Source organism: Gadus chalcogrammus, chromosome 12 (assembly GCF_026213295.1).
Source record: "Gadus chalcogrammus isolate NIFS_2021 chromosome 12, NIFS_Gcha_1.0, whole genome shotgun sequence".
NCBI lineage: Eukaryota > Metazoa > Chordata > Actinopteri > Gadiformes > Gadidae > Gadus > Gadus chalcogrammus.
In genome coordinates this window covers 16,661,072-16,686,751 of record NC_079423.1, presented here as the reverse complement: position 1 = coordinate 16,686,751, position 25,680 = coordinate 16,661,072, and the positions used below count along the sequence as shown (strand labels likewise).

At 49.6% G+C, this 25,680-nt stretch overlaps 2 protein-coding genes across 2 annotated transcripts in view; both read right to left on the bottom strand.

The window, feature by feature from the left end:
• Window positions 1-11,708, bottom strand: part of LOC130393523 (anoctamin-8-like) — a 28,917-nt gene extending 17,209 nt beyond the window's left edge. The window contains exon 1 of the mRNA XM_056604194.1: window positions 11,354-11,708. Within this exon, the coding sequence (XP_056460169.1) occupies window positions 11,354-11,498 (145 nt within the window). The 5' untranslated portion in view covers window positions 11,499-11,708. The remainder of the gene's footprint in view (window positions 1-11,353) is intronic.
• Window positions 11,709-13,665: 1,957 nt separating this feature from the next.
• Window positions 13,666-25,667, bottom strand: orc1 (origin recognition complex, subunit 1). Its single transcript, XM_056604180.1, has 18 exons — window positions 25,390-25,667; window positions 25,147-25,268; window positions 24,794-24,966; window positions 23,622-24,096; window positions 22,760-23,018; window positions 21,802-21,912; window positions 21,152-21,211; window positions 20,831-20,935; window positions 20,347-20,620; window positions 20,146-20,252; window positions 19,502-19,603; window positions 18,908-19,079; window positions 18,283-18,390; window positions 17,706-17,855; window positions 17,159-17,278; window positions 16,228-16,397; window positions 15,454-15,541; window positions 13,666-14,532 (listed from the first exon to the last, which is right to left on the bottom strand). The coding sequence occupies exons 1-18, from the start codon at window positions 25,485-25,487 to the stop codon at window positions 14,338-14,340; spliced, it is 2,889 nt and encodes a 962-aa protein (XP_056460155.1). The 5' UTR covers window positions 25,488-25,667; the 3' UTR covers window positions 13,666-14,337.
• Between the last annotated feature and the right edge of the window lie 13 nt (window positions 25,668-25,680).

Sequence of the window (25,680 nt, the reverse complement as noted above, 5' to 3'; positions counted from 1 at the left end):
CTTGATGAATGTCGCTGCCAAGTTCAAACAGCCATCCGTTGGCTCATCAAGCGCTATATCAAAAACGTGTGAAAAGAAGAAAAAACGTGAAAAACACTGAAAAACATCATCTTTCTCTCATTGATGGTAACATACGAACAATGACGAGCGAACCCATTTAAACACATGGATGCACACACGACACGGGTACATCCAACCAACTATGCAAACATTTCTTCTCCATGACAAGCCTGACACAGGAAGTCACACGACTTAAAGCTGGGAAATGCCATCAAAGGGCCCCCATGAGTAGCATGACGCCAGTAAGTGGGCCAGATAATCTAATCAGCTTCAGACAATTAGCAGCTGCTGCGTCTTGTTCTGCGTGTGCCTGCGTCCTGTACAGATGGGCATCAGCCCTGGAACCCTTGGATGCACAAGGCGACCTTCAAAATAAAAGCGCTGCAAAATTAACCCATTGGACACGAGGCGACCTTCAAAATAAAAGCGTGCCAAAATAAACACAACTAACTGAAAGTAAAAGAAAAAGCCATGCCTTCATATAGAGCAGCACGATTATGCAGGCAAACTAGATAGCAGACTCTTTGCTGTCTGAAACAAACATCCCAAAATACTCCCAAACTACGATCTGGGAAAGGAGAGGCAGAGGAATATAAGAATCTTGCAAACGCTGCCAAATGCCTTTGGGGGGGATAAAAAGGAATGCATATTAACCCACCCATCCCAGTCCCCCTCCCGAACACACACGCACACACACACACACACACTTTTTCTGCCATGCGTAGAACCAACCAATGCTTTGTGACAAGAACGCATGATTGCATATTTTACAGAAGGAGTACTCTGAATCTTGCACACCTTGTCTTTTTATTGGCCTTGTTGGCAGTCTGACAAATTTGATGTTACAAGACCACCACTATGACCCCTCCTATCAGGGTCTCCCCCTCTCTCCCTATGAGAGAGACGGGAGGAACTCTCTCTTGACCACAGATGCAAATTAGCTATTCAGCTTACTCTGGTATAGAACCTGTTCTGTACATGATCCCTGTCCACTAAACCAATAAACTATTCAAACATTCTCTCTCTCTCTCTCTCTCTCTCTCCTCTCTCCTCTCTCCTCTCTCTCTCCTCCCTCTCTCCTCCCTCTCTCTCCTCCCTCTCTCTCTCACCTCCCTCTCTCTATCCCACCTATCTCTCTCCCTGCAGTCCCTCTCCTTTTCTCTCTCTCGCTCTGTCGTAGCGCCTGCAGCCTCTGTCACTATTTCCTCCACAGCTTACCCCATGTGTCTTGTGTTACTAGAGCCGTAGTATGACATGGGCTTCCAGAATAAGTATCAAGCAATGTCTTACTTTATATTTGGAAAGACAGCCAGGCACCACATTTGGCTTAAGGATTAAGAACATGATACATAGCCTTGAGTCTACAGACTCAAGGCTATTAGTCTTTGCCTTGAACTTTGCTTGCAAATGTGGGAGCTAGGGTTGCTTGCAATCAGGTAAAACCTCTCGTTCATGAAAAAACCCATAGCCTTGAGTCTACTGGCTCAAGGCAAAGACTCATAGCCTTGACCTTGAGTCTATAGACTCAAGGCTATGAGGCCTTGCTTGAACGTGAGGTTTGCTCGTGTTCACCCATCAATAGCTGAGTCCAGAGAGGTGCTTCATGAACACATCTGATTGTGACTGTTCTGGGATTGTGCTTGTGTCAAAAGTCCCGAAACTGATGCTTACCCTAGCAGTTGATCCCAGTCCGCCCAGTGAGTGAGTGAGTGCATCAGTCGACTCAGCAACTGGATGTTGGGCCAAGGGAGGGTGACAAGTCAGATATATCAGAGACTACCGTACCTTATGGTTGATAATAGCAATATGTAGAGTTGTTCCTTTCAAAAGAAAACCAAACCCTCAAACTAAATATTTTAAATGGAAGGTGATGGGTGGTGCTATGGATTGATACTGGTCCAAATCTCATGTTTTTTGCCTCCTCTCTCTCCCTCTCTCCCTCCCTCCCTCCCCCTCTCTCTCTCTCTCTCCCTCCCTCCCCCTCTCTCTCCCCCTCTCTCTGTCCATACACCGAACAACCATCATCCATCACCATGCGTCCTATCTCCGTCCGTTGTTCCTCACTGCTAGTCTGTCCTTCTCTCCCTCTTGACTACTCCTCGTTCCCCCCTCTGACTCCCTCCATCTCATTCATTCTCCCTCACTGGGTGTTTGGATGTAACTTTAGCAGTACAGGATGTACCAGCGCACAGGCAAAGGAAGACGCACGCTCAAAAAGGACACCAAGTCTGTAGACCAATATTGTAAGAACAATCACATGAGGGGCCTGAGTACATACTAGCTTCCCTGCATGTATGCAAATGGTCTTGACACACGGCCACACAGACACGTGCACGTGACAGGGATAGACGTGCACGTGACCAATATAGACGTGTAGATGACAGGGATTGACGTGCACGTGACAGGGGGATAGCCGTGCACGTGACCGGGATAGACGTGCACGTGACCGGTATAGACGTGCGCGTAAGGTCTCGCAGTGTTGCTGGACAGCGAGAGAGCAGTTCGAGAGCCGTCAAGTGGGTGTGACCTGAAAAGGCCACCCCCCTAGCCCTAGCATTAGCGATGACATTAGCAGTGTAGCTACTGGCTCTCTCAGACCAGAATGCAAAGGTCAAAAGGTCACCATCTAATCTCCATGATGAGGTTTTTTAGGAATATTTAAGCGTTGATTTGTAATTTAACAGAATTCCCAGTCCCTCCACAAAACAGTTCATACACACCGCCAGCTGCTCTTTGTATTAATAAATCCAACACAAATCATTTTGCGGAACTTGCTAAAAAGGGGCTGCTGTTAATAAAATCTGAACATGACGCAGAATAACCAAAAACTGGATGCAAATGACAACCACTTCAAACCCCCCCAAACAGAACATGAGATACCCGGTCATGAAGGTGCAGGCCGAGCCCACACCAGACTCCATTCGACGCTTCTAACGAGGGCCAGCATGCAGGCAGGAGGGTGTGTCCCAGTAAGCCATCGTGGGGCGTGTCTCGCTGTCCTCTGACGACGGAGACAAAGGAGGGGGGGTCTGGGGGACGAAGGAGAGGGGGGGGGGGGGGGGGGGGCTGGGGGCCGAAGAAAGGGGGACTGCGGCGCGGCGGCCTTCCTGTGCTCCCTCATTAGCTGGTGTGTCGTGTGGATGACGGTACACGGGTCCTCACGGGACTACATGTGACCACAGAGCGGTCTGACCGCGGTCTGGCCGCCGGCAGCCCCACAGAGAGGGAGGAGGCACCAAGGAACCAGAGGAGGTCATACCAGAGCAACCAGCTCCTGAAGGGGATCAGGCTGTCCCTCATCCCATCCCCCAAGAAACACATCTTTTTATCAATCGCTCCTTTTTTTGATCAATTACAATTAGGGCATTTAGAAGACGCTTTTATCCAAAGCGACTTACATCGGTTAATACACACATTGACACACCGACGGCAGAGTCGAGCATGCAAGGCGACAGCCAGCTCGTCAGGAGCAGTTAGGGTTGAGTGTCTTGCTCAGGGACACATCAACACTCAGCTAGGAGCTGGGGATCGAACTAGCAACCTTTCCGACCCTATCAATCACTCTTTCCCTCCCGGCGCTGTAGTCTCATCATGGTGACCTACTCTGAGGAGGAGTAATGATCGGGGGGGTGGAGGTGCAACAACAGCAGGTGGTGGAGGAGTTAATGGAGTTTGTACTTCATAGTCATGGAGACAACGGCGCCGAGCTAGTTTCTGTCCGATCCACTCAGGCTAGGGGTCGGACCACAGGTCACACGCAGACCCCCGTACCAGTGAGGACCCAACGCTGAATTGGACATTGTCTGCAGGGTAACGGTTCGGGTGAGCCGGGGAGGGGCGGGTGGGTGGGCAGTGTCGCAGATTATGAATGAGTGAGCGGCGATGAATTCAGTCTGATGAATGGTGGCTTTTGTGTGGCCAACGGGCCTCATTGTTGAGCAGCTCTGAACTGCGTCAGCCCTGAACCAGAACACAGCATTCTGGAGGTTGAGAGATGGATAGAGTTAGATTGAATTTATCGCTCGACACAGCAAGGCATTAAGAAGGTTAAGTGCCCCACAAACACCCCGAGTAGCACAACTCCGTATCAGCTCAATAGGTCACTTAGGAGTGTGACGTCTCCTTCCAAATACAAGCATCTATTCTATTTGAAGTGCAGAATGGATGAAATGTCATTTTCTTCGCAGTATAATAGTACATAATGTTGATAGATGATAATAGATGATAGAAGATGATATTGTGAGTGGAAGACGAGAGAGAAATAAAGGAGACGTACGACTAGAATGGTAAACCGAGTCTATGGCAGACAGAAGTTGAGGTAGAGAAGGTGCCACCATCTGTAATGTGGTCAAGAGTGTTGACCAATAAACCTCATTATGATGCTCTACCGGAGCCTGTTGAACTGTCTGTAAACCTTTCAGTCACCTAGCAATAGCCTGCCACTTGGACTTCCACAACAGCAGTGCTGCTGTCAGAAGTCTGTTGCCTTCACAAGCAGGCTTAGGACCGATCCAAACGCAAAGCTACATTAGTCCAGGCCCGGACATCTGATTGGCTGCTTTGAAGACTCACATGTGATTCTCTTTCCAAGTCTGCTGATTTAGGTAGAGTAGGTCCAATAAGAGATTGGTTAAGGCTCTGACGTCGTTCGAATCCCTTCAGATCAGACTGTTTAGCTGCAGCGTTCCTACAGCAAATTTCAGATAAAGTCTCAATAAATCATTCCCCATCATCCCACAACCTCCCTGCAGAGGAACACAGTTTAGAGCAGACAGCAGAACAAAAAGGGGGAGGACAAAATTGACGACTTTCAGACAGCATGACAATGCTACCACCAGCGCAATCTAATCTCTCATTTAGACTCAGATTTAATCACGCGTGTCTAATGATTTGCGCTGCACCAACCGCGCCAACAAAGGCGTTTGGGTTTGCGTCGGAGGGCCAACAACCGTTGTGTGCGTTACATATTCTGAAACAACAGTGGAAGGACGATGACTCAGTTCACCGGGCCGGTCAATGAGCTCTTCAAGAGAGCCCTTCAGAAGATGTGCTGTTCTATTCCTGGACAGGAGATATCCGTGGAGTGGAGGCTTCTGAGCAGATCGATAGCTCTGGTCTTCCAAGGGATTCGGATGCTATTACCATTGCCCTGTTCCTTCCCATTCGGCTCCATATCATGGAGGAAACGTACGTTTACATTAGTGATGCCCTTCAGGGAGAGTTGACATGACTTCTGGGGAGTCGTGACGCAGAGCGGTCGACCTTGGACGTGTTCGTGTGGTTATGATATATATTATAATGTATGGAATATTTTTACGATTAAAGAGAATAAAGCAATTTTGCAAAATTGAACTGATGTGTCGACGAAGACGATGATGAACAATTCATTTCACGTTCAGTAAACAAACAGGAGATGAGCTCCCACCTCCCAGAAACAATACGGGGAACTAACACTCAAATCATGCATCAATAATTAATTTCAGATTCTAATAAATTATAAAAGATGCTGTTGGCTAGCGGGCCTCGGTTTAACCAGCGGCGGGTAACAGTAAGTAAAGTGTTGGTGTGTCTTAATCCGTCAGAGGCCGACTGCTCAACTGTCAGCTCCTTGCTCAGCTTCATCACAGGCGTGCGTCGGCAGATGTGGGTCAACTGGATGCTTTAACACTCACAAAGTTGTGGCGCAGTGAACACTAACAGTGGCAGTGTCCACAGTTGGGGGTCATTGCTGTGTTACTAAATGTTGAAACAATTCAACAAAGTTTTGTTTTGTCTGACTAACATATCCGGGGTAAGCTTTTTATCCAACGTCTATGGTCAAACTGCTACCCTTTTGAACAAAAGGAAGTCAGGATCAAAAGCAGCCATGCAATATATATATATAGGAACAACCATATATAAAGCCAAGTGGAACTTGGGTCGTCATCATCATCCTTCGATTTTAACACAAAACTACAAAAAACTTCAGTTTGACTGAGGATGAAAGCTGGCAAGTTTTTCGGATTGCAGCGCATTCTAGCTGCGGAAGATCGATAACGCTACTTTTGGCAGGCAGAGGTGAGGACACGCACACTGTGATACAGGAATAAACTACACAGGAAACTTTTCGCTGAAAGCGTATTTCATAGTAATTGAATTTCCAATATGAAAAGACAAGTTGGTTGGGACAAAGGCTAGAAGTGTGGGGGGGGGGGGGGGGGGGGGGGGGGGGCAAAAGGGAGAAATATGACCTCGTCTCCGAAGCTGAGGCCAAAATAACTGCCTTGCATGCTTGAATGAAGGCCCGTACAGGTTGTGTACTAATGCCTCAGCTGAAACGGCTGTGCAGCGCTGTAGGTTACACACACTACGCCCTTGGAGTCACCCTGGGGAGAAGGGCCGGTCCTGTACATTAGATCAATGTACCTCATAGGGGCACAATAACTCAAAGTCGGAAGGAATCGATGATTATGTTAGTTTATGTATAAGCAATGCAAAAAACATCAGACAGGCAATTGCATTTATTTTGCAAATATATGTAATCAAATGAGGCAAGAACTTGCATTAAGTGGCCAAACTCATCAATATCGATGCAAATAGTGATTGTATTGTCAACAGGAACTTCATTGTGGCAGGAACAGGCCTGTGTATTGAATTCCAACTCATTTCAGGGCACACCTAACCTTGCATCGAGCTACACCAGTGAGCTTCGCTTCACTGGTAACAAACCAGTTGGATCCTGCTTGCAGCGATCATCTTAGAGCTAATAAAAACATAAACGTGATGTGAAGTGCTGTCAGATATTGACAGCAATAAACCCTGCGGTTTGCATGTTCCTAAAAAGAACTGTGGAAGTAGTGTTGCCCTGCAGTGCTCTGGTAGGCCCGCCCAATAGGTTACATTTGGAGATCAGTTAACGTTGCTATAAATAGCGGAGAGAGTACATTAGGAGTTACTGTAGAGCAGTTGTGTAACGTTTCTCCCCCATGGTTGTTGTAACACTCTACTAACTACAGTATTAACTACCTGGTCCGTGCAGTCAGTCACAGGAGACAACAGCGTGATTGATTACCCTGCTATCTAATAACTCTTATAATACTAAAGAGAGTAGTCATTTTCCAGCATATCTCAAAGAAATTTTACAACAAAAAGATTATAAGCTCTGCTAGTTCTCACTGGCATTAATCTATCATCATCATCAAAGATAAACTGGTAACAACCTTACATTACCGGTACATTTATTAACCAGTCATTTACTTTAGTTCATGCAGTAATAAGCATTAGCTAAAAGTTAAGTAACAGTTAACTCATGATCTAGTTATATATTTACTAATGCGTTACTACTATTAGAGTTCATGTTGAGCAAATATGCTATTCTTAGCATATTAAGCTTATTATTAGCATAACCCTCACCCGTGCCATTTCTATATACAAAGGCTTATAACTGTATTAACTAATGTTTATTGATGGGTAATTAATGTTTTACCAATAAACTTTAAAAAGCACATTAAATGGGGATGTATTCATATGGTTGGTCAGAATTGTTGAAGCACTCTTTGACTATCCACATAAACTTGAAACTAGCACAAAACTCACGACAGGCGAAACCGATCGATGCACCAAATTGCTATGCAAAAGATTAGCTTTTTCCAAAATCAGAGCCATTCAGCGTTTTGGGACCGTTTGAGGGGAGATATAGAGCAGACAGTGTGTCTCAGTGTAATGAGGTCAGCCTCATGCAACTGGATACAGGTGAATGGAACCAAAAACAATGGCCAGTCAACGGTAAACAACCATCTTATCTTCCCTGGGTTGAGGTGAATGTTGGAGCGTTGCGCGCTACAACCCATTTCACTTCAATGCCCTCTGCAACACATTTTATTCTGAATCGGTCCTCCCCCAACTTCAGGGCTGAATCGTTACAGAAAACGCCTGACTCATCAGCTAGTTTGATGGACTACCGAGTAACTAAGCACCTGGTCAAAGGTCCTTCCTCATCCCCTGCCGCAATGCTTATGAAAGGCGTCACGTGCAGAAGATCAATTAATCCATCCGCTGATTAACGATGAGTGGAGAAAGAGGCGATATGGGAACAACCCCGGAGAACACTGCGGCTACACGATTACAATCCGGCAATCGTCTTATCACGTCCAGCAAGGTCACCCCGCCCGCGACATCCAGAAACCAGTCCTCTGGTCGGGTGATGAGGATTATGTGCAGCTATGGCATGAAGGCCCGAGGACGGGGGGACTTGTTTAGAAGACGTTTCAGTTTACACTTCCTCTCTCATGGCGCAGCATGTGTGGAAGGCAGAGGGGAGGCCACTGGGTTCACAGAGAAGGGCAGTGACTCACGCTGGTATGATGATGTGACATCATATTCATCATGACCCGTTCAGTGGAGCTGGGGGAGCACTCGGGTTTGACGTTTGCTAGTTTAGGGGGGGGGGGACGTGCGCTGGCAGTGAAACGCTCGCGCTACACACAGGGTAACTCTTAAAAAAAAAACAGTGTGTGACACTGAGCCCGGCTAAAGCTGTTCAAGGCAGAGCTCGGGTATTCTTAACTACTGGCTCAAAAGGCACCACGGTGCCCTGGAGAGAGACAGACAGCCTGAGAGGTAAAGTGAGGTAGATGTATAGGGAGAGAGCGAGTGCTGAGTGAACGTCTACGATGGGGGTGTCTAAGTGCTTCCTTTTCATCCATGGCAGGCAGGCTGGTTGTCTCACTGGGATGCTTTGCATCAATAGACGCGTCTTAGAACACAGAGCATGCTGAAAGTATCAAGCAAACCTTAAAGTGTACATGCAAACGTTCAGTGCGATGGACCAATCGGACTACCCTGCGATCCAATGGTTTTGCTGACTGGCCTGTAACAGAAATCTATACAACTGTCCCCTTTTATGAAATCAAAACCTGTGCGTTTCAATCGCTCCAATCTAGTGCTACCTCTCCAACCTGTGTGATGAGCACTTGCTCAACTAGCACTGGCTAGTACTAGATAGTTCACTCGGAAAACCGATCAAGCATCAAAAGCCACCACTGGGCCAAATCCTGGCCAGTTTGAAGGGCCAGAACCAGCTCTTCACTAGCTAGTCCTAGTGCTTGCTCTAACTAGTGCTAGTTGAGCTGCCACAATATGACACTGGCCTATTTCCGTACCACAGCCCAGCATCTCGTCAGGATTAGCCTGCGGAGGGGCACGGAATAACTGGAACTCCACGTGGCTGCTGCTCCGGTACAGGCGGAGCTACAACGGGAGATGAATGCCAGGATCAAAGTCATCCCAGTGACGAGATTAGGAAAACGCATCAGGCATCCGAGGCAGCAGCGGGCCAAATCCTCCCCAGTTGGAGCCACCACCACCACCACCACGACCTCCACCAGCACCACCACGACCACCACCACCACCACCACGACCACCACCACATCCACCAGCAACACCACCACCACCTCCACCAGCAACACCACCACCACCACCACCACCACATCGGGACGGCCCCAGCTGACTGACAGGGACATGTGTCAGGCATCATGTCATAGGATATTGTTGTAATCTCCCCCCCCCCCCCAGCAACACCAGGGCTACACCTCATGGAAAAAGGGGGTACCACCACGCAATCCATAAAGGTCTTTTAATGAGTATGCAATGCAGGGGATTGCATATCGTGATGAAAGCTTAGTCTTTAGTTTAAAGTTGTGGAACAATGAGATGAGCGAAATACCTCCAAATATACAACCATAGCCTACACATTGAGAAGCATAACATCTACGAAATAACCCACTAGCCTACACACTGAGATGAATATGACCTACAATACACCATTATACAACCATAGCCTACACACAGAGATTTTAATCATCTACAAATATCCCACTAGCATACACACTGAGATATACAGTACAGCATTATACAACCATAACCGACACACTGAAATGTAAATGGATTACAAATATATCAGTATACAACTGTCCTACACAGAGACGTGACCACACATCATATAACTACAGCCTACACAACAAGATGCGTACGACCTACACAAACATCACTACAGGCAACACAACAAGATGTGCATAACTTACACAAACATCACTACACAACTATAGTCTAAACACAGAGATGTGACCTACACATATCACCACTACACAACTACAGCCTACCTATACAACAACATGTCTATGTCCTACACAAACATCACTTCAAAACTATGTCCTACACAAAGATGTGACTACACATATGACCACTACAGGCAACACAACAAGATGTGTATGACCTTACCAAACATCACTACACAACTATAATCTAAACACTGAGATGTGACTTACACATACACCACCAGACACACACACACACACACACACACACACACACACACACACACACACACACACACACACACACACACACACACACACACACACACCATGTAGGACCGAAACCCATGATGCATCACTACACAACCATAGCCTACAAACTGTGCCGGGGTAGGTGCCACATCGGTGGGTTTCTGCAACTCTACACCATGACATCACTGTGGCCGGCAGCAGCAGCAGCAGCAGGCTACAGCAGCAGCCCGCTCCGTTTACCTGCTGCACACCGACTCACCGAGACGGGCCCTCATCCCCGGCGACCCGCTCCACTCCGGGCTCTGCATCATGCTGCAGCACAACTCTTGGAGAGAGAGAGAGAGAGAGAGAGAGAGCAGCGGCAGGCTTCCGTAGAACCAGGAACGAGAGCCCGACTCTGGGCTGCTGCACAGCCCGCCTGCTGCTGTCGTTCCCGGGAACTTTTCCACCCGAGGATGCTGCTATATCGTCTCGCTAATACACTGACCACCGTTATTACACACTTATTACCCCGCTTACGCGTTTATCTGGATGATGCATCGGGGGGAGGGCGAATTATTGTTTCTTCAGATCAGAGCCGCTGCTGTTGAAATAGCACCATATGCCTCATACAGCCTGGATGTAGAAGCCCATAATATCAGGATCGGGGTCTGGTCATCATAGACCGGGTGTTCATCAGGGTTAGGATTCACGGATCACAGTAGACCCCCGGATGACATCATAAATGTGACTACAGCCGGTCAGCTCACAGTGCGGTACACACAGGGAACCCGCATCAGACCAGGGGGCCGACAGGGTCTGGCTCCCGGTCTGTTGAGGGTCTCCGGAAGACAAAAGGTCTAGGGGTACTGAAGCAACCCCCGCGGTGGAAGCGCGTCGTGTGCTTCCATCACATCCACCTGTCCCGTCCTTCTCACAGACACAATACCCCTAGCGACGAGGAGGACGGAGGACGGAGGAGGACTCACCCAGGACCCCAGACGTGCTGGGTGGCGGGCCGGCGTGCGACTCGTGCTTCTCTCCCTCCCCCTGCGACCGGTGTCGGTGCCGCGAGCCCTCGGCGGCACCGTCGGTCGCGGAGCCCGCCGCACTGGCCGCCCCCGTATCGGGCATGCTCTCGCTCAGCGGACGGACGATATTCTCCGGTAAACGGTGGGGTGGTGTCGCATCTCAGGGAGGCGAAACATGGATCACTTGCGGCGGCAACTTGGTCCGTGATCGAGGGTGATGCGGATGTGAAAGTGAAGTGAAGGTTGTTGTGGGAAGCGGGATGCGCGGGGAGATTGATGGCGCGCGCCTGGGTTTCACTGTTGAGGAGGGACAAAGAGAGAGGGGGGCTGGTCGAGGCACACACACACACACACACACACACTTACACACCCCCACACACACAGTCACACACACATAGGCTATAAACGCACACACACACACGCTCTCTCAGACATCAGACATCACACATCATGCGTGTGCACGTCCTTCCGCACCTGCGTGCACAACCAGCACACACATGCATGCACCGGAAACAGTACCCCATCCTTTAAGATGCTGATTAATGCCCTCAAATGACCTCTGGCAGCTGTCACATTGCACTGCCAGGAATTTTATTATCAGGATTTATATCAGGGGGGTACATGCAAAGCTTTCATGCAAGATCAACAGAGGTATTTGATAAAAAAGAAATAGGCAATGATGTGGATCAAATAAAAAATATAGTCATTATGTATAATATATATTCTATATAAATATATTGTATATAATTATAATACTTAATAATATTGTCAATGTAAATAATCATACATTTTATATACCCACAGGCACAGACACATTATAAATCTATGGATATTTAGCCTATCTATTCAGTTTTTACAACAATAAAGAGATGTGTAACTCTTGTGTATCCTATACCTTATGAACACTCCCACGTATCACCCCAGTAAACCCAGTTCAGCAGGCCCCTGCAGTCCAGCGGCCGCCACTCGGAGATGCCAAGGACCCTCTGGAAGGAGACTGACTTATTTATCAACGCAGAAAATATCTTACTGGTTAAATGTTTTAGTGAGACCCCAGGGACGAGCCTTCCTTCTCCTGAACGACGCGGACAGACACCTCATCCACAACAACCTACCATCTGGTATTGTTCTATCATCTTTATACTGCGACACATAAACACATGGCTTACATGAATTAAGATATAAAACAAAAATTGAACTGCAAGTTAGTCAGTCTGCAAGTCTGTCCGCATATGTCCTGCATGCATCAACATCAGAGTTCCTCACATGTTGTTTTTCTTCTCAGAACAACACATTGTGTGCCGTATCTGTAAATGTGCGCGTTTGTTTACCTTGCATCCACTTGTGTTTGTTTAGTTAAGTGTAGAAGCGCCAGGGGCGGTAATAAACACTCTTGATTAACAGTTGGTTTTTCCGCATATGTTCTGTGGGAACAAAGACGTCCCTTTGTTGACGGTGCCTAATGAGCTCAGTGAGGTGGTTCTGCACACAGTCAGGCCTCATCCATTATTAAGGTATAAGGTTCGGCTGAGCCTCTCCATGTACGCCCACTCCATCTATTACCTGTTCGCCCCGCCGCTCTGGGGACACGGTCCCTGCCACTGGTCAGACCCCTGCACCACACCTACCCTGAGTGGGGTTCAGAGGGGAGAGACACCTAGTACACAAGCACTTTCGCATTTATTGCTTACTCACCATTCCACTCGGCTGACAGCTGCAGAAGGGCAGTGGCACACACGTACACACACACACACGCACACACACACACACACACACACACACACTATTGTGCACTCTTGTATTTATACCTATGGGTGTGCGGTTTCAATAGGCTTGAAGGGACCACAATAGCAGTAAGAAATGTTCACTCCGAATTCACTTTAAGACTAAGGGGAGGATACTAGGGTAATTGTGCTGTGAATCCAAAATCAAGTTTGTGTATTTGTTTCAAAATGCATATGCACTCATCTCCTTAACCGAAATTTAAAGTTTTTTTGAAATGTACAAACTTTTCTTTCGAAAAAAGTTTTAAATAAATATTGAACATAAACCAAAGAAAAAAAAATACCACCAAAGTCCTTAATTCGAATATGAATTGCCCTGCTTGAACCTTGACCCCGTCTTCCAGACAACAATACGCCATCTTGTGGGCAATCAGTACATCAAATATACGTTTATAGTTTAAAATCGAATTAATTGATTTGATAAATGATTTAATCGGCAGACGTTGCATACATTTGGGGATGAAGATTTAAAACAGGGAACAATAATTATATTAGATATCTTTATTAAATGCAGACATTTTCACAGAAATAAAATCACAGCATTAATAAAATGTTGGCATTGGGGATGTAAATGACACATTCACTGGGGATAGAACACACTCTCCCATCACAAAGCTTCATAAAATAATAAACTAGGATTAGGAATAAACCATGGTGAGAATGCATTTGTTAAAAGTGCCCGATATCATAAAACGGCTACTAATGTTGTAGTTCTACTATCTACGGCCTTCACTCACTATGTGCTTTCAACAGGACACGAAAGGCCCCACAAAAACATACGAGCAACACCCAGAATGTCAAGTCTATCCAGAGAGATTATTCCAATTATTTTCATGTAAATAATATTATAAAAATAGATTAAAAAAAACAGTGTCTGCATGCATTAGCAGACTTCTCTGCACAGGTCGACACCAAAGGCGACCAAACCACCTCAGGTCATCAAATGGAGAGAAAGAGTTCGGTCTAAGAGCTCGGTCACCACCGCTGTACACAATTCATCTACAAAATATAATACGTTCTAAGAGCTTGACACACACACACACACACACACACACACACACACACACACACACACACACACACACACACACACACACACACACACACACACACACACACACACACACACACACACACACACACACACACACACACACCTCATTCGGCCTTGAGGGCGTACAGCACGTCGTCCTGGCTGACGTTGAGCCGGACCCTCTGCAGGACCCCCAGCCGGCTGGGCTCCAGCAGCAGCAGCCGGCAGGCCCCCAGCCGCTGGCACGCGGCCAGGGCCTCGGACACGCTGGGGGGCTGCAGGCCCTCCACGCGGCACAGGGCCTGGTGCTGCACCAACACCTGCCCAGGGGACGGGGGGGGGACAGGGGGGGGGGGAGAACCGGGTTAGAGACGGTAAAGGCTCCACGGGGGTAGAGCGCATTAGGGGATGGAGGGATGAAGGGGTCGACGGAAAACACATCGATTATATTTAACAACGTGTTTTCTCTTTCATGATCGAATATTCATTAGCCCTTAATCACAGGTACAGTCTCAAAGGGCTTAACAGGCCGTGTGTGACCCCCCCCCCCCCCCGACCCTAGCCCCAAAGAGGGCAACTCCCTTATTTAGCAAGGAAAAAATCTTGATAAGGAACGCAGTCCAGGGGATCCCTCGTTCCAGGGATGATCAGGGGTGCAATGGGGGCCATAATTGACATGCAGACACATTTATAGATTTTTTATTTAGTTTTAAAAAATCGGTGATGGGGTGCTGGCCGGTTAACCATAAGGTTAACCAAAATGCAAAGACGTCATCATTGCTCAATACTTAATTCAGCTTTTTGCGGGTGCACACAGTGGCGGTTCTACGTCCAGTTACGCCCCGGGCAAGTCTTCCTCCAAGCGGGGGGTTGTATCATGACCCTACGGACTTCGTCCGTGCACGGCACCTTCTCAACGAGCAGGTGTGCGCCTGCAGCCAGAGGGGGCGCCAAAACACCAATTCCCCACACAATGTTTTGTACTTCATTGAAAACCGCTACGCAGCGCTTTTTCTTTTTTTTTTACTGCTCGTGGCGCACCTCCATGTGATCTGGCGCCCCCCACAAAGATGGCGCCCCGGGCGGCTGCCTGGTTCGCCCGTGCCTAAAACCGCCACTGGCTGCACACTTTGAGTTGTGGTCAACTGTGGCGGGCATTTGGTCGTTTTAAAAGCGGAACATCGGTCCTGTTTCTAGTGTGGCTGTGATCCCCCCCAGGAGGGTGAAGAGGGGAGCCTCACCTGCTGGAAGGTGGCCTCCTCCAGACCCAGTCGACGGAACTCCATCAGCACGGACCGCAGGAAGAGCTGCTCCTGGATGGACGCACACCTGGACACACACACACACACACACAGTCACACCTTAAAGTTTAAACCCATCCTACTGACATCACTGAATTCTGACCGGCTTAGCGGAGGATTTCTGATACAGGTGCCAATTCCTCTTCATAATCCGTTTTCTTCTATTTTTGTTTGGGAGGGGTCGGGGGTCATATATTTAACAACAATACTAATTTGATGCTTGAACGGAAACAGGAAGTCAGATGACCCGATCAAGATCACCTTCTCATTCAACACATCGTTGCCAGACGTCACCATGGGAACGAGGTTTAACACACACACACACACACACACACACACACACACACACACACACACACACACACACACACACACACACACACACACACACACACACACACACACACACACACACACACACACACACACACACACACACACACACACACGTCCAAAACACACACGTCCAAAACACACATCGCCCAACCCCACCCATCACTCCAGACTTCAACCTGTTCACCTTCCCCCAACTAACAATCTATTCTCCCTACCCACAACCTTTTTTAGCTTTTAAGAATTGATCTTCTCCCGTACATGATGACTAACTATTTATTGTTGAAGTATGCTGTGTCACAGGAAAAAATAAAGTCCTTTGAATTTAATTGACACGAGACATGAGAAACTAAAGCAACATCGGAGGTCTGAACGCCTCACCTGATGGCCGTCACATAGGCAGAGGAGAACATCTCGTCCAGCGCCTGCATCACGTGACTCATCCCAACCAATCCGGGAGCGCCTGGGTCCAGAGAGGTGTGTTCGCAGATCTCCGTTGCCCGTCGACAGATGTCCAAACAGCGGCGGGCGTCGCCGGACAGGGCGGCCACCTGTGATGGGAGAGGAAGGGGCGGCCATTACAGATGGACTCCAATATAAGCCGTCACAACAACAGCCTGGACCCAAGGTAGCCTGGGAACCGGACAAATCTTGCCGGCTCCGGTTTAATTTGCTCCGCAGAAAATGTCTGGCTCCACCGATCACCACCATTTATTTAACATGAGGCGGGATAAATATGATGACGGTGCAGGAGAGGGCCTTAGAGGTATTTAAACCACAACAACAAAGATGGCTGCCGCTGATGTAGAATGGTCCCTGTTGATTCCGTATAGACACAGTATAGAGCTTTCCCTTGGAAAGTGATAGGTTCCAGACTAATTACAGTTTGCAATTCGTCTAGCGATTCCAGGCTGGATTCCAGTGCCCTTTAACGTCAATATCTGGCAAGGGCTATTCTCAAGAATAAGAGCTGAGATTAATTATCTCAAGTCCGTGTCCTTATTGAGCCAAATTTTTATATTTTCTGCTGCTAGTAACAAAAATGTCAAAGAAAAGTGATTCTCTGTAGAAGACAAATCTACCCCCTCCAAAGGCTTGTGTGTAAACCAACAGCTGACGCCAAGGACGCTGAGCCCCTCATCTCTACAGTACGACAAAAACAAACACATGAAACACCAGATAGTGAGTTGGTCGAGGGCAGGACTGCAGATCAGCTCCCTACATCAGCGACCGGGTGGATTGAGGAGCAGGGATTGTCGGCGATGGCCGGGAGAGTCACACGCGCGTAACGCAGAGTGCTGCGAGACCGTACCTTTCTGGAGACCAGCTGGAGCGCGTCCTCCTCGAAGGCCTTCACCTTGTTCAGCCTGGACATGATGATCTGCTGCAGCTGCTTGAAGCTGTACGGCTGGAACGACATCCGCGTCAGGCCCTGGGAGAGGAGAGGGGAGGAGAGGAGAGGGTCGGCTTAGAGCAGGAGGCAGAGCGGCTGAGTTGTTACCAGAAGGTTGCTAGTTCAATCTTCGGCTCCTCCTAACCGATCGTCCTTGAGCAAGATACTTGCTCCTGACGAGCCGGCTGGCTGTGTGTGAATGTGTGCATGAACCCTGCTTAGGAGAAAAGATTCAGCAAAAAAAAGAGACATTTAATAAAGAAATCCCTGTGTACGCACAGTACTAGAAAATAAAAAGGTGCACTCGTACTTTTCCACCTCCCAACCCCTGCCCACCACTGGGCGAAGCGGGGTCAACCCAGGACTGGGTGTGTCTGCACGTGTGTGTGCACGTGTGTGTGTGTCTGTATGTGTGCCTCTCTGTGCGTGTCTGCATGTGTGCGTCTCTGTGTGTGTGACCCCTCACCAGTCTGCTGGCCACCCTGTTGATCATGATCCTCTCGGGCAGGTCCATGGTGTTGGCGATGGTGAGGACCACCAAGCGGCCGTGACGCCGCGTGGGCCAGTCGAACAGGTTGTACATCACGTTCTGCTTCCTGGTCCACAGCAGGTCCAGCTGAGGTCCGGACAGAGGGGACGAGACAGTGAGACCGCCGTTCAATGTATACGAGACCGCCAATCATGGTATATGACGTGTGGGTGTGGGTGTATAGAGGGATGGATCAATCCATCCATATACATTTGGATCAGGTCGCCAAATAGACCGCCATGAATGAATGTGAATGAGTGATTCACTCCCACATTGATCGCCATTCTACTCAAAGCATATTACAGAGAGCATTTACTTTAAGACTTACCAAAGACCAACATTAAACCACAAGGATCATAGGCATGAAAATGAATCACGAGACAGTAACTACTACAGTGCTGGAGGTAGTGGGTCAGGGCCACGGGGCCCCAGACAGACAGACAGACAGACAGACAGACAGACAGACAGACAGACAGACAGACAGACAGACAGACAGACAGACAGACGGCCTCACCTCGTCCACCAGCAGCACGGTGCTCTCCTTCTTGGGTCCGGCGTGGCTGAACCTCTTCTCCAGCAGGGCGGCAGCGTGGTCCGGGGTGGCCTTCTGCCCCGTCAGCTTCTGCACAGATGACACAGGGGGGGGGGGGGGGGTCAGAGACCATCTTAATGAAGGATCAATGAATGCTGTTTATACCATGTCTAAATGCCTCAGAGCTCGGTGTTTGAACACATTAAAGACTCATGTTGGGAACAAGAGTGAACAAGATTTGTATTTTATCTGATCCTTTATTTAGCCAGGAAGATCCCGTTGAGATACAAGATCTCTTCATTGTTCATTAGTTCAGTTCTTTAGTTCAATATTTCATTGTTTTAGTAGTAGCATATAATGCTACTATCGATGCACAAACACCAACTGGCTACACTCAATTCTTTCCCTCTTCTCTAGAGAAAGTGATGACTTCAAAAGCTAGACACCCTTGATTCTGGCGATCTACTCGTCCAATCAGAACGCGACTGGGGTTTAACCACACAGAGCACTTCTGACAAAATTGACCGAAGGACCCGCTTTGTTCAATCCCAGGTGAGTTCCTCAAACCACGGTTCGTACAACACTATGAAAACGTGTCCTCGCTCACCTGCAGGATCTGCACGTAGGCCTGGTGGGGGTCCGTCATCTTCATGCCGTTGATCTCGATGAAGTTGAAGGCGGGGATGTCGTCCGCGTCGGAGGCTCGCTGCAGAGAGCGGATCACCTCGTGCACCGTGGCCGTCTTACCCGTGCCCGGGACCCCCGAGATGTACATGCACCTGAACACACACACACACACTTTTTTATTTTACCAGGAAAAGGTCCCATTGAGTTACAGTAACTTCACCCAGGGAGTCCTGGCCAAGAAAGACAGCAGAAAGTTTTAGAATACACAAAAGACAAGACATGTCTACACCACAAATGACAAACTACACACACTAGAATGCAAGACATTACACTTAATATCAAGCTAAGGTATAACAAGCTAATACAAACAGACAGCTAAAAGGCAATCAGGTTAAAAAAGAACAATTGCATTGTTCAGTCAGGGATGATTTTAAAAAGGTTTTTAACAGTATTGAGCGGTGGGAGTGATTCTAGATTATTAGCTGACACACACACGCGCTGTGTCTCTATACATCGTGTAGGGTCTCTCTGGTATGATGTAAACAGAGGGTTTGAATTAAGATATTCTTCTTACCCTCCGGTCCCGTCCATAACCTTGCTCTCCACAAAGTTGTAGATGTCCTGGAACTCCTGCTCGCGGCAGGGGAGGGACTCTGGCACTGACGACACGTGGAGCCTGGGCACGGACAGATGGCAACACACAGACTTTATAGCCAACAATTACAGACTCTACAAAGTGATGGGTGCTTTGCGGTTCAATCAACATAACCTAGGGAGGGGAAAGGTATATTGTATCACATTAGATCAATATGCTATGTTCCTTATGGGTTTTCCTCATTTCAAATGAATGAAGCCATATCACAACAAACATAACAGCAAAAATCAAGAATTAAAGACAAACTATTTCTGACCACTAGATGGCAGCAAATAGTCTCCAGCGCAACGTTGATGGAGTCCTCATCCAAAACATAACATTGGTTGTGAAGTGGGTGTGTGTGACTTTATCATGCATCAGCAACAGGAAAGGGCCTTGACACACACACACAAAGACCCAACGCAGGCGACACACACACACACACACACACACACACACACACACACACACACACACACACACACACACACACACACACACACACACACACACACACACACACACACACACACACACACACACACACACACACACACACACACACACAGTCTCCTCCTCCTTACCGGGCCCGGGCCTCCTCCAGGGCGCTACCGGGCTGTCTGGCCGGCAGGGAGCGGCTCGGGATACTGGGCGTGGCATGGCGAGGGGTGCGAGGCGTCGTGGGCGTGGCCTATGGATCACAATAGCAATGGGTTACGTTTGATCCCAGCATCCCTCACGCACTGCATCTGAACCCAAGATACTGAGGAAGGCCCCCAACGTACCTTCTTCACGGGTGTTTTGCGTGGCGTGCGCATGGAAGCCTGGCTCTTCCGTGCGGAGCGGGGGGTTCGAGGCGCCGCCGCTCCGCGTTTGCTCTTCTTGGCGACGATTTCGTCGTCGTCGCTGTCCAACCTCGCGCAGAACTCCTCCTCCTCCTCCTCCTCCTCTTCCTCCTGCGGCTCCTCCTCCTCGTCGCTGCTGCTCCGGAGCTCCTTGACGGACGGGAGGAACTCGTCGCCGTCGTCTCCGTCGGAGTGAACGTCGTCCAGTAGACTCCTGGAGGGAGACGCTCACAGATCAGAGCCGCGCAGAAGGAAGAGACGCCAACATATACGAGGACGAAAGACTTAAGTAAAAAAAAAAACAAAAAAAAAACATGGGACGTCCCCCACGGAACTCCGGGGGGAGGACCCGGGGATCGAACCAGCACCCCTCCAGCGACCAGCCGAGCCGCCCCACCTCCTGAGCCCCCACGGAGACACTCACAGCTGCTTCCTGATCCGAGAGGACACCAGCTGGGCGGACTTCCTCCTGGAGGTCCGTGGGGTGGGGGCGGCGGGCTCCATGGGCGAGTTCTCGTTCTCCTCCGCTCTGTGGACGGACGGCCAGCAGGGGGCGGGGTTAGTGAGGCCAGGCACTCGGACCACCTCACTCACTCTGATCCGTGTTAAAATACAAGGAACACCAACCAGAGCTTCTACGGGAGCAAAGGACGGAAACTGATCCTTTTTTCAAAGTAAAAGACCATTTGAGAAGGTGAGGCTACCGGCATTAATGGGACTTTTAAATGGTGATGGAGGTACTTACAGCACTCCAAGAGAGTGTTCCTTGGCGGCCCGTTCTGCCCTCCTGGAAGGTGTGGACGCTCTTATGTCAGAGAGAACAGCCAAAGGCAGGGTCAGGTGACGTTACAGAGATACGATACATTGTGTATAAAATACATGTGCCATCAAACTCCTTGGTTCTGTCTGTGTGCCACCAGGTACCGAGCAAACACATCAGCCGTCGTCTCCATGGGTGAACCTCCTGTCTGCATCCACCAAGGGTTTTGAGAGACCCTCCCCCCAGAAAGATGCCCCCGTCGTGAACACAACACCCCACACGTGCACCCCGCAAACCTCTAATGTGTTTGGAAATTGTGAGATCAACCAGGATGAAGGGCACAAAACAGGAGAACTCAGTTGAACGGTCCGACATCAAGTGAACCTCGCTGTTGGACGTAGTCTGACCAAGATTTGAAGGTGCCAATTAAAATCAGGCAATGAAACGTTCCTTTAACATGTGATATGACTCAAATGCGAGGTTATTACTATAAATAATAAAGCTCTAAGGAAGCCTCCCTGTCGGTCAACCGTCCACTGCTCATGTTTTCCCCGTGACTTCAACTCATGAAACCGGGTCGTGATCGGTGCTAGCGAAAAACGTGAGCACCCGCCACCACCAGGCTAGTGACTCACTTCTGCCCCCTGGTGGCATGGTTTCTCCTGGGGGTGGCCTGCCTCCTGGGAGTCAGGGTCAGCCCCATGTCAAACACCTCGTCCTCCAGGGAGGCCACGCCACACAGCTCCCTGGAAGAGGCCGCAGTGAGTCTCGACACGGCGGCGGATCGCAGGAGGAGCCAGACCGTATTTGGATTTACATTTAGCAGACGCTTTTATCCAAAGCGACTTACGTTTGGCAGAAGAAGGTGAAACAATGTATCTCTGACGGCAAAGATGTTCATAGAACCAGGTGCAAAGCACTAGAAATCACTATGGTAACCCATTCCCCGTACACAACAGAGATAGCTAGGATCAGATGCTACACAATGCTAGAACCTCTACTCTTAAGTTTGCCACAAAGAGCATGTTTCGGAATAATCAACTTATTGTGGTTATTAAAAATAAGAAAAGGTAAACAAGGATTTTCTGGACAAAAACAAACTAATATACAGAAGGAAACAGTGTTTAGAGTCGTCCTCATTATCTGCTCAAATAAAACGGTAGCATGTGGATCAGCAGAAAGAACAGCACGATACTAATAGGACTCCTAAACCCAGGACCTTGATGGGTGCCCCCCAATCCTAAACCCAGGACCTTGATGGATGCCCCCCACTCCTAAACCCAGGCCCCTGATGGGTGCCCCGCACTCCTAAACCCAGGCCCCTGATGGGTGCCCCCCACTCATAAACCCAGGCCCCTGATGGGTGCCCCGTACTCCTAAACCCAGGCCCCTGATGGGTGCCCCGCACTCCTAAACCCAGGCCCCTGATGGGTGCCCCGCACTCCTAAACCCAGGCCCCTGATGGGTGCCCCCCACTCATAAACCCAGGCCCCCGATGGGTGCCCCCCACTCCTAAACCCAGGCCCCTGATGGGTACCCCCCACTCCTAAACCCAGGCCCCTGGCCCCTGACGGACGGCCCCCCCACGCTCACCGGTCAGAGTCCTGCAGAGCGGTCTCCGGCGAACTGTCCCCCCCCAGGCTCATGAAGCTCAGGACCGGCTTCATGCTCTGGGAGCCCCAGGACCCAGCGGCCCTCGAGGTCTTCCTGGCGGGGGTCAGGCCGCCGGGCTGGGACATGAGGCGGGTCAGGGTCGTGGCCGAGCGCTGGACCATCAGCACGTCCTGGTCCAGGTCCTCGTCCAGGAGCTGGCAGAGGCCCTCGTCCCCGTCCATCAGGCTCTTCCTAGGACCTGGGGGGGGGGGGGGGGGGGGGGGGGGGGGGGGGGACAATTCATTTCAGAGTTTCACAACAATTTTCTCCTTTGCACCTCCCCGTCATTTCACTGGCTGTGAGCGGTCAAGATAAGAACTCACAAAAATACATAAATAGGCGCTTGCTTGCGTCTCTGTGCCGTAGTGGTAGCAGCCTTCCGCAGGCATCTGACGACACCACTCATTAAGCTAAATAAACCCCGTGTGCCCAGCCCTGAGCTACTGCGACAGTCGCCGGGTAACCCGAAGGTTGCTGGTTCGATCCCCGGCTCCTCCTAGCCGAGCGTCGAGGTGTCTCTGAGCAAGAAACCTCTAAGCCCTAACCTTTCCGACCCACGACGTGGCTGTTGCCTGGCATGGTTGACTCTGCCGTCGGTGTGTGATTGTGTATGAACGGTTGTATAACGCCCTGCTAAATGTAAGGAGAAGGCTCTATTATAGTTCACTCCAGACTCGCATAGTATACCATCGCAAAAACCTCACGGCTTCAATCTTCCCCTCAGGTCTTAACTTCCCTCGAGGCCCTGAATGTAATCTAAAACGTAAACGACAGCATCATGCCCCCCTGAAGGAACACTCACTGCTGAGCTCCAGCTTCTTGCGCACGCCGGGGGTCCGCGCGACGCAGGACCTCCGCTTGCCGCTCAGGCACTTGGAGGCGGAAATCTTGGAGGCCGAGTGCATCGACTCCGCCTCCGCCGCCGCCGCCACCATCTTCCCGGCGCTCGCCGTGCCCCGGACGCTGTGCCCGCCCGCCGCCGCCGCCCGGTTCATGACCATGGGGTCCGGCGTGGGCAGGGCCCGCCGGGAGGGCGCCCTCGACCGGGGGGTCGCCGCCAGGGCGGGGGAGCAGGGCGGCGAGGGGGGAAGGGCGGGACGGAGGCGGCCGGGGGTGGGGACGAGGCGGGGCGCGGCGGCGGCGGCGGTGGTGGTGGCGGTCTCGATCTGCTCGGGCGTCACCACCTTGAAGACCTTGGTGTTCCAGGAGAGCTTCACGTACAGCACTTCCTGTCGGTCGACGTCGGGGAACGGCGCCCCCGCCGGAATGAACTTTACCTGAGGAGGAGGAGGAGGAGGAGGAGGAGGAGGAGGAGCATGTTAGCGCACGATGGCCATGGCTAGGATACGTAGCTCCCTCTACCCTGCAATCACTTCGGAGGGAAAGGTTTAGGCTTCAACTGCGCTGAACTAGATCCCTGTTCACGATGGGGCGTCCCAAACTGACAACGCTACCGCTACCTAGATTCAGCTTTACCATTGCACAGCTAATTGTGATCGCTGCGTTTAACCGATCTCTAGGAGCAGCGGGTAAAGATCTCAAAGATTTCATATTTTGAAAGACAAAGCCATAGCTGTCCACGTAAAGCCCAAGAATGGAAGCAGCTGACCTACTTTGACTTATTTAAATGTTTTTTTTTGGAAAGCAATGAAAGTCGACGGCAAGGATTGATTCCATTACTTTATCAGACGAAATTCGATGATGCTTTAGAGCACTTGTTCTCAAATGGGGGTACTTTGCAGTACTGCAGGAGTTATCCAGAAAATAAAGAAAAAATAGCCAACTATCTTTAAGGGTCACTTCTGAAAGCTTCCGTTTAGTGTCAGTGAAGGGGGTACTCAGGGAGGGAGAACACTTGTAGAAACACTTGGTTCTCAAACTTGTAGAAAAGGTTTGAGAACCACTTGCTTTAGAGCATTTCGGGATTTCAGTCATAAGTAAAACCGTCCAATAGGAGAGGGTTGACTGATGTACCTGCACAGTGTTGAGGATGGACTCCACGTCGATCTCGTCCTCACAGGTGGGGCCTTCGTAGTAGAAGATCTCCTGCGGGTGCGGCTCCCTGCCCAGCAGTTTCAACTTGTTCGGGGGAACTTCGCCCACACGGGCAAACCACTGAACCAGAGCCTTCTTCTTCTTGTCATTCTCTGAGGAACACAACACAATGATTCAAGTAAAGAGTAACCCATTATTGTCGGGTGTTTTGATGATTTTGCATTTCTTGATTGATTTGCACTGAAAATAACCACGTCTTTAGGGTTGATAGGCTGATATGGGGCTTGCTACTGTCAGAAGGAACCACACGTGTGCCTTGTGTCGTCTCCTACCGATGAGCTTCGTGACCTTTGCCACGTAGGGGTGGTCGTCATCCACGCCTTCTATCAGGATGTACTGCCCGTTGGTGATCACGGTGGTACGGGGCAGGTCCTCCAGGCTGATGTGCAATGAGCTTCAGATACAAAAAGACAAAAACACAATGGACATTTGTCAGTGAAGTTCAACTGAATCGTTCAAAGAAAGATCACAATGATACAAGTACAACCGGAAAACGGCTTGTTGTCGCTACTCACTCATATTCGTCGGTCTTTAACTTCCTATCGTGGCTCACGGGCAAGCCGCCCCACTTGTAGATCCGTCGCAGCCTGTTTCTGGTCAAGTACCTGGTCATCTTAACTTGCTAAAAACGCCAAATGGAAGACTGATATAGCGAATAACTACACTTGTTTAAGATGATAATGAGGCTCGGAGACGTGCCCGCGTTCTTTCAAACTAACCTCGACTCGACGTGGACTTCAGATACCGCGGTTCCCGCGAAAACCGCGTCATTTCAGTCATATGAAGTGCTGGACCAATCAGGGCCG